The sequence below is a fragment of the Centropristis striata genome, chromosome 12 (assembly GCF_030273125.1).
Source record: "Centropristis striata isolate RG_2023a ecotype Rhode Island chromosome 12, C.striata_1.0, whole genome shotgun sequence".
NCBI lineage: Eukaryota > Metazoa > Chordata > Actinopteri > Perciformes > Serranidae > Centropristis > Centropristis striata.
In genome coordinates, this window is record NC_081528.1 from 35,488,446 (window position 1) to 35,503,552 (window position 15,107).

Here is a 15,107-nt window from a genome sequence, read left to right on the forward strand (position 1 = left end):
ACTGATACCAATACACAAGTAAACCGTCACTTTTCTTTCACCGACCAAAAATAACGGCAATGTAAATAAACAGTGATGCTAAACATTCAGTGCACCACCACTCATAAGAGGGAATTTAAGGATTTTAACGCAGCTGTAAAATCAATAAAGGACACAAAAGAATGCCAACAGCAGGAAGGATATTTAGATTGTAGCTCATAAATGAAATATGCCACCACTCTCTGAGAGAAAGAAATACATTGTGGCTAAATCACTGCGCCATAGTTTATGATCAACCCTGCAGCTCCGGGCAGTGCTGTTACTTTTCTCCCCACACTGCACTCCTAATAACTACAGGGGTAAAAAAAATCTACATGTTTAACCCTCTTAGCCCTAATCAGGCTCTGTAGAACTGCAAATAGGGCCCAAGGATGTTTAACCCTTCCATTATAGGGTTAACAGCAGCCCAACCCTTTTGACATGAACCAGTTCACTCTCTTAGAAAACAACATTAATCACATAAATACATGAAAAACACAAGGTACAATAATAAAAGCATGCTTTATTCACCATTTCTCATACAAGCAGTCTCTTGATCATTCTCATGCTACAATAAAAGTCACATTTTTTTCCTTTAATTGACACTGTTGCCAAGGAGAACTTTGCAAATCAAGCCGGCAACGCAAGCGTCGGTAACACTGCCTCAGACTGATAGAAATACAAAAAGTACTATGCACTAAGTTGTACATACAGCCATCAGAAAGCCCCGAGGAAAAAGAAAGTCCCCTGCAATTGCCTGCAGTTGTTTAACTCGCTGACATTAAGAATTTATGAGCTTAAAGATTCTTCTGTCGCTCTCCTTATGCGACTGCAACATGTCTTGAAAAGTGTTACGGAAGAGCAAACAAGTTGCTTTGTTGATACTTGCTTGTTTGTCAAGATGTGATTGCATTATGCAAGAGAAGTGGAGATATTTTCACTCAAAAGAATATCAAATCCGAGGCATTTAACAGTGACTCCTTTAGAAGATAGTGTGGCCTCCTCTTTTTTTAAATGTTTTATCTTACTACAGTGTTATTCAGAGATGCTGGTGAGAAGATGTAGCAACAAAGATCTTCATATACATTTATTTAGAATCATATAAACAGTTTTATATCCTTCTAGTAGCCTAAAACTGGCCCAGTGAAGCTGCTACTATTCACCCTCAAGTGTTTAATTGGCTGACACAGTTTAAGTATTGTAATAAATAAAACCATAAATAAATAAGGTGAATTACATGTCCATATTGCACAACAATGACCTTATTCTCCTTCCCATGCGCAGTTCAATCACTCTTTATTGATTAACAATGATTGGATATGGCTCAGAACTAATTCACCTCTTGGACAGCATATTAATTGTGGTCAAACTGCCGACTTCTCTTCCAATATAAAGAGGAAATTGATTTGTCAGTGTGTTTCATTGTTATTCTTGTGGCACGCTTATGTTTTTCATCGAGGGGGTGAAAAAAAAATAGTCTGGGGGTAAAAAGAAAAAGAATAAATGGACAAGCTGGAATCAGAGAATCGAGCGGACGCTAGGTGTCACCCTTGTGACTTTGAAACCGGCCTGCCCTCCACAGGATGTGATGGCGGCTGAGCGCGCTGGTGAGCAGGCAGGCAGGAGGACAGGCTGGCTGCATGGGAGGAGGGCCGGTGTGTGTGTGTGTGTGTGTGTGTGTGTGTGTGTGTGTGTGTGTGTGTGTGTGTGTGTGTGTGTGGCACCGGCTGTGCCGCTTCTATCTGAATGAAAAGAGTGCGATTTCAGGGAGGGGTGCAGACAGAATATGTGCAGAGCAACAAGAGGGAACTTCATATTCAAGCATGAAATGTTCACGTCATAAAGAGCCTCAATATGGTGTCGACCTGAGTTACACGGAGATAAGTGACGACTGAATAACGGCTAATAATTGATTTATTTCTTTTGTCATGATTATTAGCTGCAGGCTGGAGGTCACAGTCCACCCAGCTCATTATTAACCTTTATACATGTGACAAACACAAACGATTTAATTACAGTGAAGGCAATTTAGTATTTTTCATATGATGGAACATTTTTTTTCATTATTATTACACTATATTATAGGCTTGTGTTCATCCAAAAATATATATTTAAAAAAATAAAATCAGTGGTTGTGACGTTAAATAACCTGCAACCAATTATTAACTTAATTATAATTTTTGTATTCATTTTTTATCAGTTATATTTTGATATTATTATTATTATTATTATTATTATTATTATTATTAATTTAAAGGTTTATAGCATTAAAAAAAATCTAATATGTAATTTTTAACTCTGTGTGGCCCAGTATGATTTGATCATTTATAAGCAGGATTTCTTCAATATAATTTTTGTATACTTTTGTATTGGTTTCGCCCATGGCTAGTCTTCCTCCCAGCATGCTGCTACATGAACATCATAATCTATAATATCTATCCGTCATTAGGAATCCTCATCATGTTGTTTAGGTTTAAATGTGGTGCACGTAGCGCATAGGAGCGCCAGGTTAGTGTTTAAGTGATGTAACATAATGCGTACAGTTGCAAGTTAAAATATGCAGCAGAAGGAAGCAGAGGAATCTGTTTGCTTCTTGCTATCTGCTGTGGCACAAACTTTAACGCCTAAATTGTGAAACAGATCCATATGAGTCCACAATCACCTCCAGGGTCCCCATTGAGAAGATCTAAAATACGACTTGTTCCAAATAATTGGCTACAGTCAGAGACAAACGTGTGAAAAGTTATCCTTAGCATCTCCTCTTCGCCTCCGCTGGGAGAAATTATTCTTTTTTTTCCTCCCGTAGCACCCATGGCACCGTCTCAAAGACCCCAATGGGTCCCCAGACCCCACTTTTGGAAACCGCTGCTCTAACGATCATCTAATACACAGCTCCGTGTTTCAACTTGTACGCTGTAATTGCCCGTTGAGTCGTCCATCTGCAGGAGAACAGGTAGTTGGCCGTGTTTCATTGCTGTACTTTGCCCCACCCACCAGCAGCTCCCAGCCCTCCTGTGTAACCCCTGATTGGCTGAGGGGATTGCAGGTCCTGAGACTGAGCGCTCGGCTCGGAGCTGCGCGTCCGCCAGTGTGCACCAGTGAAGCGAGAGGAGCGCTTGTTGGAGTCAACTAGACAGCCTACTGGCAACGAGTGGTGAATTCTTTTTTTTCTGCCTCAACCAGGCTGGATTTAGGCTGCTGTGCTTATACTTTGCTGCAGCCCGACATCAGATGCGTTTGTACATACAGTAGCATCGTTTCCTCCCCACTGGCTTTTGGCTACATTTTCAACGGATTTTTTCTTTTTATGTTGCATGGACTTATTATCGGGATATGTGCAGCCTTTTTTTCCAAGTGAGGAAATTAATTAATAAGTAAAAGCTTCAAGACTTTCGGACGGGATGAGAGATTAAATCTGCTGGAAATAAATAAATAAAGATAATCGGGACTTCAGTGATGTGATGAGACATTCCTGCAATCGCACCCATGTTCTTTAGGCACAGCTATCCGGACTTAAGCTGTTGAATAATTTTGTGACTGCAGATCCTTTTAGCTTTTTAGGTGCAGTTTGAAAGCATATACTGCTTGTTATAGATCTCACAGAGCAAGATGTTTATCCAAAATGCGACTTAAATATTTGCAGGCATCAAGGCGGAGAATTGAACACGGACTTTTTTGAAGCCCATTCACTTAATCTGCAAGGAAGATTTCAACATTTTTGTGGACTTGCTCACAGGAATTCTCCTTTCAGCCCACTTGAAAATGGACAGTTCATCATATGAGTCATGTGTAAGAGCAGTTTGCCGCTTGAGAAGACCTGCACGGATTTACACGGCTAAATCACTGTTGTGAGGAGATTCAGCATGTTTTCACAGATCTGTCGTCCCCAATGTTTCGCCCGCTGCAGTAGACCGGAGGATGTGCTCTGCCTGAGAAGAGTGAAATAGGCTCAAGCACTTGTTACAAATATAGCTTTCACACCATGATATAATTTGCATACACAAAAGCTATTCGTCACCCAACACACTTTTCTGGACATTTGAATGAGATGAATCATTTGGAACATTTTTCCGGTTTTCTCTGACGCGCAATTCCTGTGCGTAATTATCAAGATCTTTATTAAGCAGAGAAAAACTCAACAGGTACAATGCACACCAAGGAAATGGAATTAATACAATTAATTATTGTGTTCCTGTTATTCTGGGTCGGGACTGAGGCTGTGATCAACCTGAAGTATGGAATAAACGAGGAGATGAAGCCCGGGTCAGTGATTGGAAACGTGACAAAGGACGCACTAAAGCAAGGATTTCAGATTGCGCCGCAGCCCCCGTATTTAAGGGTTATTTCCAATTCAGAACCACGATGGGTGGAACTCAGTCCAGCCGGAATCCTTACAACCCAAATGAAAATAGATCGGGACGTAGTTTGTCGACAGAACCCAAAGTGCATTATTTCCCTAGAAGTGATGTCAAACTCTATGGAGATCTGTGTCATCAAAGTTGAAATAGAGGATTTGAACGATAACGCACCCAGATTCCCAACGAGCCACATTGACATTGAGATTTCTGAGAATGCCTCCCCTGGTACCAGGTTTCCCCTAGAGGGGGCAAGCGATCCGGACTCGGGGATCTTTGGAGTGCAATCATATTCCATCACCCCAAATGAGCTTTTCGGACTAGAAATAAAGACCAGAGGGGATGGGTCCAAAATTGCTGAGCTTGTTGTGCAAAAATCGTTAGACAGGGAGACCCAGTCTCACTATACGTATGAAATCAGCGCAGAAGATGGAGGAGACCCTCCTAAGATAGGCGCGGTCCAGTTAAATATCAAGGTAATTGATTCTAATGACAACAACCCTGTGTTTGATGAGCCCGTGTATACTGTTAATGTGATGGAGAATTCCCCCATCAATACATTAGTCATAGACTTGAACGCAACGGATCCCGACGAGGGCACTAATGGAGAGGTTGTGTACTCGTTCAACAGTTACGTCACCGAGAAAACGAGGGACGCGTTTAAAATTGACTCCAGAACCGGGATCATCACCGTCAACGGGGTTTTGGATTATGAAACCACGCAAATATACGAGATTGACGTCCAGGCTAAAGATTTAGGTCCCAACTCGATCCCAGCCCACTGCAAAGTCACAGTGAACGTGATGGACACGAACGATAACCCACCTGTCATCAGTTTACTCTCTCTGAACACAGAGATGGTGGAAGTTAGTGAGAACGCGCAGCGTGGATATGTCATTGCGCTGGTGAGGGTGTCAGATAAGGATTCTGGGGCAAACGGCAAAGTGCAATGCAGGCTGCAGGGCAATGTTCCGTTCAGACTGCAAGAATATGAGAGCTTCTCCACTATACTTGTTGATGGCAGGCTGGACAGAGAGCAGAAGGACACATATAACCTGACTATCCAGGCGGAGGACAGTGGCATGCCTCCTTTACGCGCCACAAAGTCTCTGGTAGTGAAAGTCACAGATGAGAACGACAACCCGCCCCACTTCCTCAAACCGCACTATCAAGAGATGGTGATGGAAAACAACCTCCCCGGTTCGTGTCTGCTGGCGGTGTCAGCAGAAGACCCGGATCTGGGGATGAATGGCACAGTTTCCTACTCCATAGTCCCCGGTGAGATTAAGCACATGGATGTAAACACATATGTCAGCATAAACCCATCAGGCCGCATTTACTCCATGAGATCATTCGACCATGAGTACACAAGGACTTTTGATTTCAAAGTTTTGGCCCGAGACAATGGTAACCCCTCTTTATCCAGCAACGCCACTGTGCGTATTGTTGTCCTGGATGTCAACGACAACACACCTGTCATGACAAACCCTCCTCTAGTGAATGGCACAGCGGAGGTGTCCATCCCACGAAATGCTGGGGTGGGCTACATGGTGACCCAGGTTAAAGCAGACGATTACGATGAGGGGGAGAACGGGCGGCTGACCTACACCATCTCAGAGGGGGACAGGGCTTTCTTTGAAATCGACCAGGTGAACGGTGAGGTGCGCTCCACCCGGATGTTTGGAGAAAACGTCAAATCTACCTACGAGATCACAGTGGTGGCGAGGGACCACGGCAAGCCCTCCCTGTCCGCCTCGGCCTACATCGTGGTCTACCTCTCACCAGACCTGAACGCACAGGAGCCTATTGGACCCGTCAACCTGTCCCTCATCTTCATCATCGCTCTGGGCTCTATCGCAGCCATTCTCTTCGTCACCATGATTTTTGTGGCGGTCAAGTGCAAGAGGGATAACAAGGAGATCCGGACGTACAACTGCAGGTACTGACTCAATCGTGTGTGTGTGTGTGTGTGTGTGTGTGTGCCCGTGCGCGTCCCCGCGATCGTGCCTGAAACTGCGAGTTGTGAGTGCATTGCTTTTGTCATGCAGCATGTAGAGGCCTGAATGTGAGGACTGCAGATTTCTCTCCCCCCCCCCCCCCCCCCCCCCCCCCCAGCAGCTGAAAGTGAGGCAGGCTGCTTTAAATCAGAGCCATTCTGCTGAGGCCCACTGTTCCGTGTTAAGGAAACGTGATTGATTGATTTAATCCTTCCATTGTAACCAATTGACTCATAAATATGACGGTTCAACTGTCATGTTCAATTTGCGGGTGTGCTGCCGGACAATTAACGTCCCACTGGTTCAATAGCAGTTCCAGACATTTATTATTTAACGTCCACCATGGCTGATTGGCTGTTATCAGCTTTAATCCAGTGTGATTATGGACAGTCCTCCAGGATCACTCACATTTCCCTCTGCTTTCTTCTGCACCAAGGAACACTTGCAGCAATAGCATAAAAATGAAAACAAAAAATGTAAAAATATCCTTCAGAATATAAAAAAAGAAAATCATTAGAGTCACATCATTATTAAGTGTTCACCCAGTTTCCTGGAAGGAGCAGATTATTATTATTTTCTGGACCTTGCATATTGAACATTCTGTTTTGTTCATCAATCTGAACATCAGCTCTGGCTTTGATTTCCCTGTGCCACATTACCACTATAAATTTACATATAGATTGGATTTGAGAATTTAACCTGAAGCTATAATCATATTTTGCTCCAAACATAATTTTGTTAATTCGAAGTTAACTTAGGCCATTTTTCAAGCATGTAGTCTTGAAAACATCTTCCAAAACACTCCCAGTAGTGCTCAGATTATTTCTTTTTTTTCATTTGAGATTAGGAATATTTTTTTTAAATATTTAATTAGTATCCTTATGTACTATTTAGTCACCTATTTAGGTGTTTTATTTAACACTTTATTAATACACTTCAATATTAAAATAAATTGTTGTAGTAGAAAAAACACAGCTACTCCATTCACCTTTATGTTGTCAAAAGAAGAAACACATTTCTTCTCATCACCAAGACAATACTCTGAATATGTTTTATTCAAACCAGATTTGCTTCAGAGGGATCCCAATATTTTTGACAGCTTGATCACAGCAGCTACTTTATGCAATATCATATTTTAATGCCAGTTATATGTTTTTTTTTTCAGAGAATAAACAACAGACAACTACAAATTCCAAATTCAAAACTGCTCTCGGTACTTTACTCTCCTAGTGTGAGCCACTCTCCCTGCTGGGTGCTTTAATCAGCACTGATGTGTTCTGCTTCTCAGTCGCCACCTCGAATATGAGGAGCAGTTATCTCCAATTTATTGCTTGTCCTCTGTCACTCTGTCTGACTCTGAAGATTTCCCCTCCCAGATTTCAATTTGGGCACAGAGCAGAGAGACAACATGTTAAAATGATAAATGAAAAAGAGATGGAGTATTTTCTACTCTTGCAGCTGCCTATTTTCTTTCCTCTGAATCAAGGGGGAGCTAGAATGGGGGAGGGAGCTGTTTTGAAGATGCAATCTGAAGGAAAAATGAAAAAGACAAACTACAGTGGTGCGTCTTAGCCAGAGTGATTTTAGAAGCGACAGAGGATTAGAGATGCATTTAAGTGAGGAACAGAGGCCAGTGGGGGCTGAGGCGTTGGAGAAGCAGGAACAGAGACATTCCAGATATTGCAATTTCATGGGTAACTGTAGTTTTGTTGTGGGATTTAACAGAAAATAAACCATATGCTCCACGCTGTGAGGTTAAAAATGGCCTCTTCCAGTTTGAAGCAATGCAGATGGTGAAAAACATCACAAATTATATGGAATCTGTTTAGTGAAGTTTGTAGTCATCACTATAGAGAACGTAGCATCTGTTCTACTGTGGAAAACTGCAAGGCTGTGCGAAGAATGGATATTTCCCCCAGTCTGAGGATCCTTTGATAAAACATGGCTGTGCTGCTCATTTGCTCTTATTAAAGTCAAAATACTCAGTTCAAGTTTGCAGCAGCCACTGAGAGCAGCTAAATGAATTTGAATCTGCAGTTCTCGTGCACTCCGTGCTGCTAGTGGGCTCGCTTGATAATGAAAGAAAAAAATTAGTGTGGGTTGTGTGCTTTGAATATGATTGCATATACCGGTAGTGCTGCTCAGTACCAGTGTGTTCTTTTGCTTTGCCTCTGTGGTTTTGGCATGTTTACATATTGTCTGCCTGTTTGTGACATGTCGATTGTTGAGCATGCAAATGCAAACAAACAAGGGAAAACAGCTCCATTGCAGGCCAGGAGGTGGGGAGGTCACTTAAAGTGTGCTGTTCCACCTCTGGACACAGGCAATGAGCGCTTGTCTGGCACCCATGGTCCAACAGCGGCCTTGCTGATGTGGCTGGCGCTTTTTGACCATGTGGACAGGGGAGGGGAAGGCGGAACACTGCTTTATTGAGTCTGTTCAGTTTCTTCTACTTGCGCAGGGTGGCGGAGTACTCATATGGCAACCAGAAGAAGTCCAGCAAGAAGAAGAAGCTGAGCAAGAACGACATCCGCCTGGTGCCACGTGACGTCGAGGAGACGGACAAGATGAATGTGGTGAGTTGCTCGTCTCTCACCTCCTCGCTCAACTACTTCGACTACCACCAGCAGAGCCTGCCCCTGGGCTGCAGGCGCTCCGAGAGCACCTTCCTCAACGTGGAGAACCAGAACTCACGCAATGCAGCTCCCAACCATGGCTATCAGCACCCGTTCACTGGGCAGGGCCACCAGCAGCCAGACCTCATCATCAACGGCATGCCACTGCCAGAGGTGAGATACAATCCGCTGTGCTCTGTCCTAAATCCTCGGCTGGGCTGCTTTGGGTGTACAGGAAAAGGGGAGGTTTGGTTTGAAAAAAATACCCAGTCAGGTTTATTAGATTTCCTTTTCCATTAATTATTATTAATAGGTCTCCTTGGTCGTGCTGAATCTTAAGAATGAGCTGTAGAGAATCAATGCATCACCTTTCAACACATCTCAAGGTCTTGTGATATTTCACATTCCATCGTGCCACAGATTATAATGTCAGTGAAATGTCTCCCTGTTATTGATGGATAGCTGAGCTATTTAAAATGGCACGTGTGACATTCTGTCAGTCGATCTGAGTGGAATCCTTCAAGGCATTTCAAAGGGCCGAGACATTGAGGCTGACCTGTGACTGGGAGCGCTTTGCCAAGCAGAATTTGGAGGCCTGACAAAGTGGATTATTTGGCCTCTCTTACTCCACTTGTTTTTTTTTGTTTTTTTTTATTTGTCTGTGCTGAGCTACTGCAAAAAGAATATGAGCCTGAGCACCTGCCAGATGTATTGACCCGGCTAATCAGCTCCACCACACGTCATTTCAGGTGCTAGCAGAAAGAATAATCATTGCTTAAATGCTTTATCTGTGTTGTTGTCCATTTGGCTGCAGTATTACTGCATGCCCGCTCTGCACAGCCAGCCATTGAATTAGCCTGACATACCATGCATGGCTCCAGCACAGCATTGACGCTCTGAAGACTATTCAGCCTGACAGAGTGTATGCAGACCAGCTGATCTTTAGTTTATAGATTTTCTTATGTGCGAGCTGGTCTATTGGATTCTTTGGGAAACCTTTCTCTTCACGACCCACTTCTCCTTGATCCCATGGGAGGAAGGGGCATTTATGTTTGTGTGTGTGTGAGAGAGGAAAAAATGTACGTCGGTGTGTGTGTTTGTATAAGAATGTGTATCATGCTCTCTCCTATAGACAACAGCAAATAAGCTCCAGTTCCACACACACACACACACGCTTGTAATTGATGACTCCAATCTCCGTTTGACATTCAGTGCGAAGAAGGGGGGGTGTTTAGGGGGGGTTGGGAGTGCGGGCCTTAAAACAAGAAACACAAGATGGATATTGATGTATTGACTGGATGATCCAGAGAGATCCAGGCACCGGTGGATCCTGAGGGGTCAATGAGACCTACTTACAGGCATGCTGATTTACTGGGCCTGTCTGAGCTGGTTCTGACTGAGTGTGTGTGTGTGTGAGTAACACAGGTGGAAGGAATGAGAAATGTTGTGGGGGTTGTCCTGTGGAGTAATCTGGTCAGTGGAGGCAGAGGTGGGGGATTCAGCAGGTACACGCAGTGACCCGTATGCTGTGATTGTATTGGCTGGTAGGTAGTGCTATGCGGGTCACCACCAGCCTTTTCCCCAGCTCACAAGATAATGTGAGTCTGGCTGCACACAGAAATCAACTAGCGAGCATCCTGTCTCTGTGGCTTAACCATCCAATAAAAGCACATTTGCCGCAGGATTAGGAGAGCCTTTATTTGTTTCAGCTAATGAAAAAGTGGAGAGGGAGACAAATAGGGCTGAAGATTGATTCGGATGATTCCATATGCAAAGCTCGGAGAAGTCTTGATAGAGCTGTGTGAGCGCAGATCGAGAGATAAGCAGCAGAAGAAGAAGTGAGCGAGGGGTGAGTGAGTCTCATGCCAGGTGTCTGAGCTCCGACCACGTTCTCTCATTTGCTTAGAGGCAGTTGATTGGCTTGATAGAAGCCGGGCCTGTTTAGCATGCAGCTTCCATTGCTCTCCGCCTTGCACATGATGTTGACAAACATCTCTTTGACCCGGCCTTTGCATATTTTCCCTGGCCTGAGAAAAGAGAATGTGTGTGTGTGTGATTAAGAAAGTTAGTGAGAGATGGAGGCGGCGGGAGCGTGCCTTATACCCTCCGACAGAGTAACCCCAGCGCAACAACAGTTGTCTTTGTTTTCTTTCCTCCCCATTGTGACATTTGCAAGAGACAGAAGCTCTACAGTACGTACAAATGTTGCTCTTAAATAAAAAATGTTTCAGTGTAATTACAATGCCATTTATAGCACAAACAAACAGCAGTGAAATGACTGATAATTGCTTTGTTACAATGAGCAAGCTTGGGCTTGAAACCACTTGACTCCACAAGTCCTCAACCCATATCCCATTGACTGGCTAGGACACACGAGTGGCTGCACTGTTGTGATTACTAAGGCTGCTTTGTCCCCAAAAAATTGTTTTCATCCTGAGGGCAACCTCATAATTATCCATGATTCATTTATCCTCGGCGGAAGAGCTTTTTGTTTTTACACCAGGGCACCATGATAACTCTGTGTTTGTTTATTTTCCAAACACGTAGATTAAAATTAGCATAGCCATCAGAATGTGGACTCGAGGTCGGGTTAAGTTAGCTAACGGAGGTAAAGAGGATACGTGTCGCTTTGTAAATTATATTTCAGATCGATGTAGAGTTCTCCTCCATTGTTAGTTTTATATGGGGCAGTGAACATCCTGCTTGTGTCAGAGCAGCTGGAGTCGAGCTTTTCCTGCTTCAGACAAAGCACGCTGGCACACACACGTACACACACAAACACAGGCAGACTCGGCCAAGATAACAGTGACAGGTCTCCCCGAAGGCCTCATACCTGCTATTGCATTGTGTATATTGTATTCTCCCTTGTGAGAATGTGTACCAGCATATACCTCCCTGAACAACGCTGTCCATTGTTTTGAAAAGCATCAGCTGTGAGATGTTTGTTAGACCTGCCTGTGGTAGCACTAATATGAACGCTCACAGGAGAATAGAGCTGTCTTCCATGGCTTAATTATGGTGAATCACTTGGTGAGGGAGACAATTATACAGTAAAGGAATGGCCTTTGGCTAGAATGTTTTTTAATTTGTAATGTGTACTAAGGCTTCTCACACCTGTGATTCCAGATAATGAGCATAGCAGGAAAATTAGATATCTTACTTTATTGATCAGGAGATTTTTCTTTTGCACAGGTGGTAAATGATTCAGAAAAGCGTGATGAATGAATTAGAATAAAAGAAGATTCGTCTTTGCACCACATGGTGTAAAATGTTTGGAGAGTGTTCTTCACCAGTTTAGTTAAAAGAATAAAATGTAGAAGTTTTATGCTGAATGAATATAACTATGTTACTTATTTTGAGTTGTGTATTTAACATTATACATAAATGTTTCCAACAAATTTCAAACTTAGAGAAATCTGTCACTTTTGTCATAGACTGCTCTGTGTCTGTCACTTGTCACAGGAGTCATGCACATGCCAGAAGTTGTCATAAATAGACATTTGATCCAGTTTTAAGCCATATTCTTAAGATAACCTTTGTAGATTTTTTGTTGTTTATAACTTTATATGAAGGATGAATGAATTACCTTTGTCTGGATCTTAAATAGGGTTGGGCAATATGACAATCAATACCGTGCAACTGTAGAAATGTGTCGTCTGGTAGAGATTTGGCAATATGTTTTTTTCCGTGGTAGCTATTCTTGCATGATCTAATTTTTCCTCAAATGATTGTTATTTCGACACAGTTTCTTGAACTCGCAGATCCAGCTGTCTACAAGTAACATGATTTAAAAACACAGAGCAGGAGGTGAAAACCTAAAACTTGACAATTTTAGTTTTATTGTTTTGAGTCTTTTTCTTTTAACTTAAGTGTGGTCTAATGGGAGGCAGTTGTTTTTGACAATTCCAAATAAGAAAATAATCAAATTTGAAGTGCAGTATGGCCATATATAATAATTTCTTTATTGAATATATAGAACAAATAATCTACAATAATACTTACTGTTGATCTCAAATTAAATATACTGTTCTAGAAGATTTTGGCCATATCACCCAACCCTAACCATAAAGTTATCACTGAAACGAGCTGCACAATCATTAGTAGCAGTTCGACCGATAATTTGTCTTCCAGTTTAAACTTCCTGACTGCTGAAAACTGAAAGAATCCCAGCAGGGAGAAACTGACTGCACTGTAAAACCCAATGTTGCTTGTTTGTTATTATAACAAAATTTTCCTTTTCAATACAACAAGATTTGTGCAAAAAGTCATTTTAACCTAAAATATTGAGTCAAGTAGCAAGAATCATTTGAGGTAACTTCTTTTCCCTTGTTGTCTTGTCATAAAATTATTTCGCAGCACTGACACTCACATATTTAAGTTGAAACAATAAGTTGGGTTTTACAGTGTGCAGTGACAGCTTTGCTCTCTCTTTTTCTTATTGTTTTGACTGAGAAACCCTAACAGCAGAAAATTACACATTGCATTTTTTAATTGATAATCAATGCGGTCATGCTCCACATGCTCTCTGCACTGTCTCCTTAAAGATACTGCAGCTACATCAGCACTACTGTACTGTAGTGTACGCCACAGTGTCAGGTTCACATGCAGACAAAAGAGAAAAGGATGTACATTCTGTGTTTGTTTATTCACAGTCAATCAAAGGAACCTAAATGAGAAAATGAACATAGCAAAAAAGAAACCTGACATGGTATCTGAGCGCACCAGTCGTGCTGTTTTTCCCTGTTAGTAAGGAAGATGTTTTGATATTGATGTATGAGAGACAACGGGGAGTGGTTCCAGCGAGGCTGCACATCCCTCGCTATCACTTCACATCAGGACAATATGCATGGGAGCATTCAAACGTGTCATATTGAGCATGCAAAGTAGATGTCATGCTGTCAGCGCATACTACACATCTGTTGAAACTGCCAATCTCCCCCCACACACGTACTCGCGAATACACACTCACACACAATATTTCTTATGGAGTGTCACATTTATTTGAAATATGGGCTGTGACATTATCATTTACATCATTATGACCGACTCAGAGATCTCAGAGCAGGAGAAATGAGCGGCATAATCCGACATATTCGATAATCAAACACTGTTGTGATTCTGCATTTAAAGTACTCTTTTAATGTTGTTTTGATATTGTCATCATTCCCTGGTGTTGAAGACATGCACAGCTATAAATGTTGCTAATAAGATTTCCCTGATAGTTTCTGTCTTTGTAACATTAGATTTTATAGAACGGCTCTAATGAAAAACTTACATATTTACTGCAGTTACTAACTGATTTTCCTCAGTGTTGACAGTTTTACAGTATATGAAATAATTAATATTTTACCCTCATCTTAGCAGCTTATTAACTGTAAGAAATGTATTTTAAAGGCCGTTTAAAGAGGATGGTGCAGAAATTCAGTCTGTTAAAAGTCTCAGTCTGTATCTGCCAGAATAATTTAGCTTTTGTTTGTTGACTTGAACATGCTGTGATTGACAGAAAGCAGAGAACATCAACAATTGGTTGAAAGTGTAATTGGAAGATGGCAACACAGAAAGCAGAGAAGCACAAAGTGAAAGTAAAACTCGTCTCAGCTCTCACGTTGCTGCTGAATACACGCATTACCGCAACAGGAGACTGGCTGGAGCTTCTTTCAAAATGTAGAAGTTCATTGCCTGATTTCATTTTTGCAGCTTCTGTTTGTCAGCTTTGTATTCACAGTTTTCAATGCCATTTGGAAGTGAATAGAAGTGAATGAGTCTGACATTTTCAGCAAAACAAACCGAGAGATTTCACCTCTTATGGTCTACGCATTTAAAACAGGATAAATATTAGACTTACATAAAGAAATGAACCCTCCGGTCCTTTACACCTACGTCTACGCCAGTATCTCGAATAAAGGTGTAAAGGTTGCGATTTTGATTTAAAATTTAAAAAAGTAAGATTGACACATGCTCGTCTAAAGAAAAAAAATAATGACACAATGTAGCCTGCAGCTGCTGTTTTCCATAAAACATGGCCGCTATCTGGAGTCACAGATGCCAAAAAAACAACAGAACTGGAAAATTCTCCTCATGTAGGGGTCAGTCCCAGGTTCATTTATGTTAGAATATTGTAA

The 15,107-nt window shown here is 42.1% G+C and overlaps 1 protein-coding gene across 4 annotated transcripts in view; it reads left to right on the forward strand.

The window, feature by feature from the left end:
- Positions 1-3,111: 3,111 nt before the first annotated feature.
- The window catches only part of pcdh19 (protocadherin 19), a 60,266-nt gene continuing 48,270 nt past the window's right edge, over positions 3,112-15,107 (forward strand). The window contains exons 1-2 of one of the 4 annotated variants that reach the window (XM_059345545.1): positions 3,112-6,312; positions 8,814-9,159. In XM_059345545.1, coding sequence (XP_059201528.1) covers positions 4,166-6,312; positions 8,814-9,159 — 2,493 coding nt within the window. In that variant the 5' untranslated portion in view covers positions 3,112-4,165. The remainder of the gene's footprint in view (positions 6,313-8,813; positions 9,160-15,107) is intronic. The other 3 variants (XM_059345547.1, XM_059345546.1, XM_059345548.1) reach the window with 3 other exon arrangements.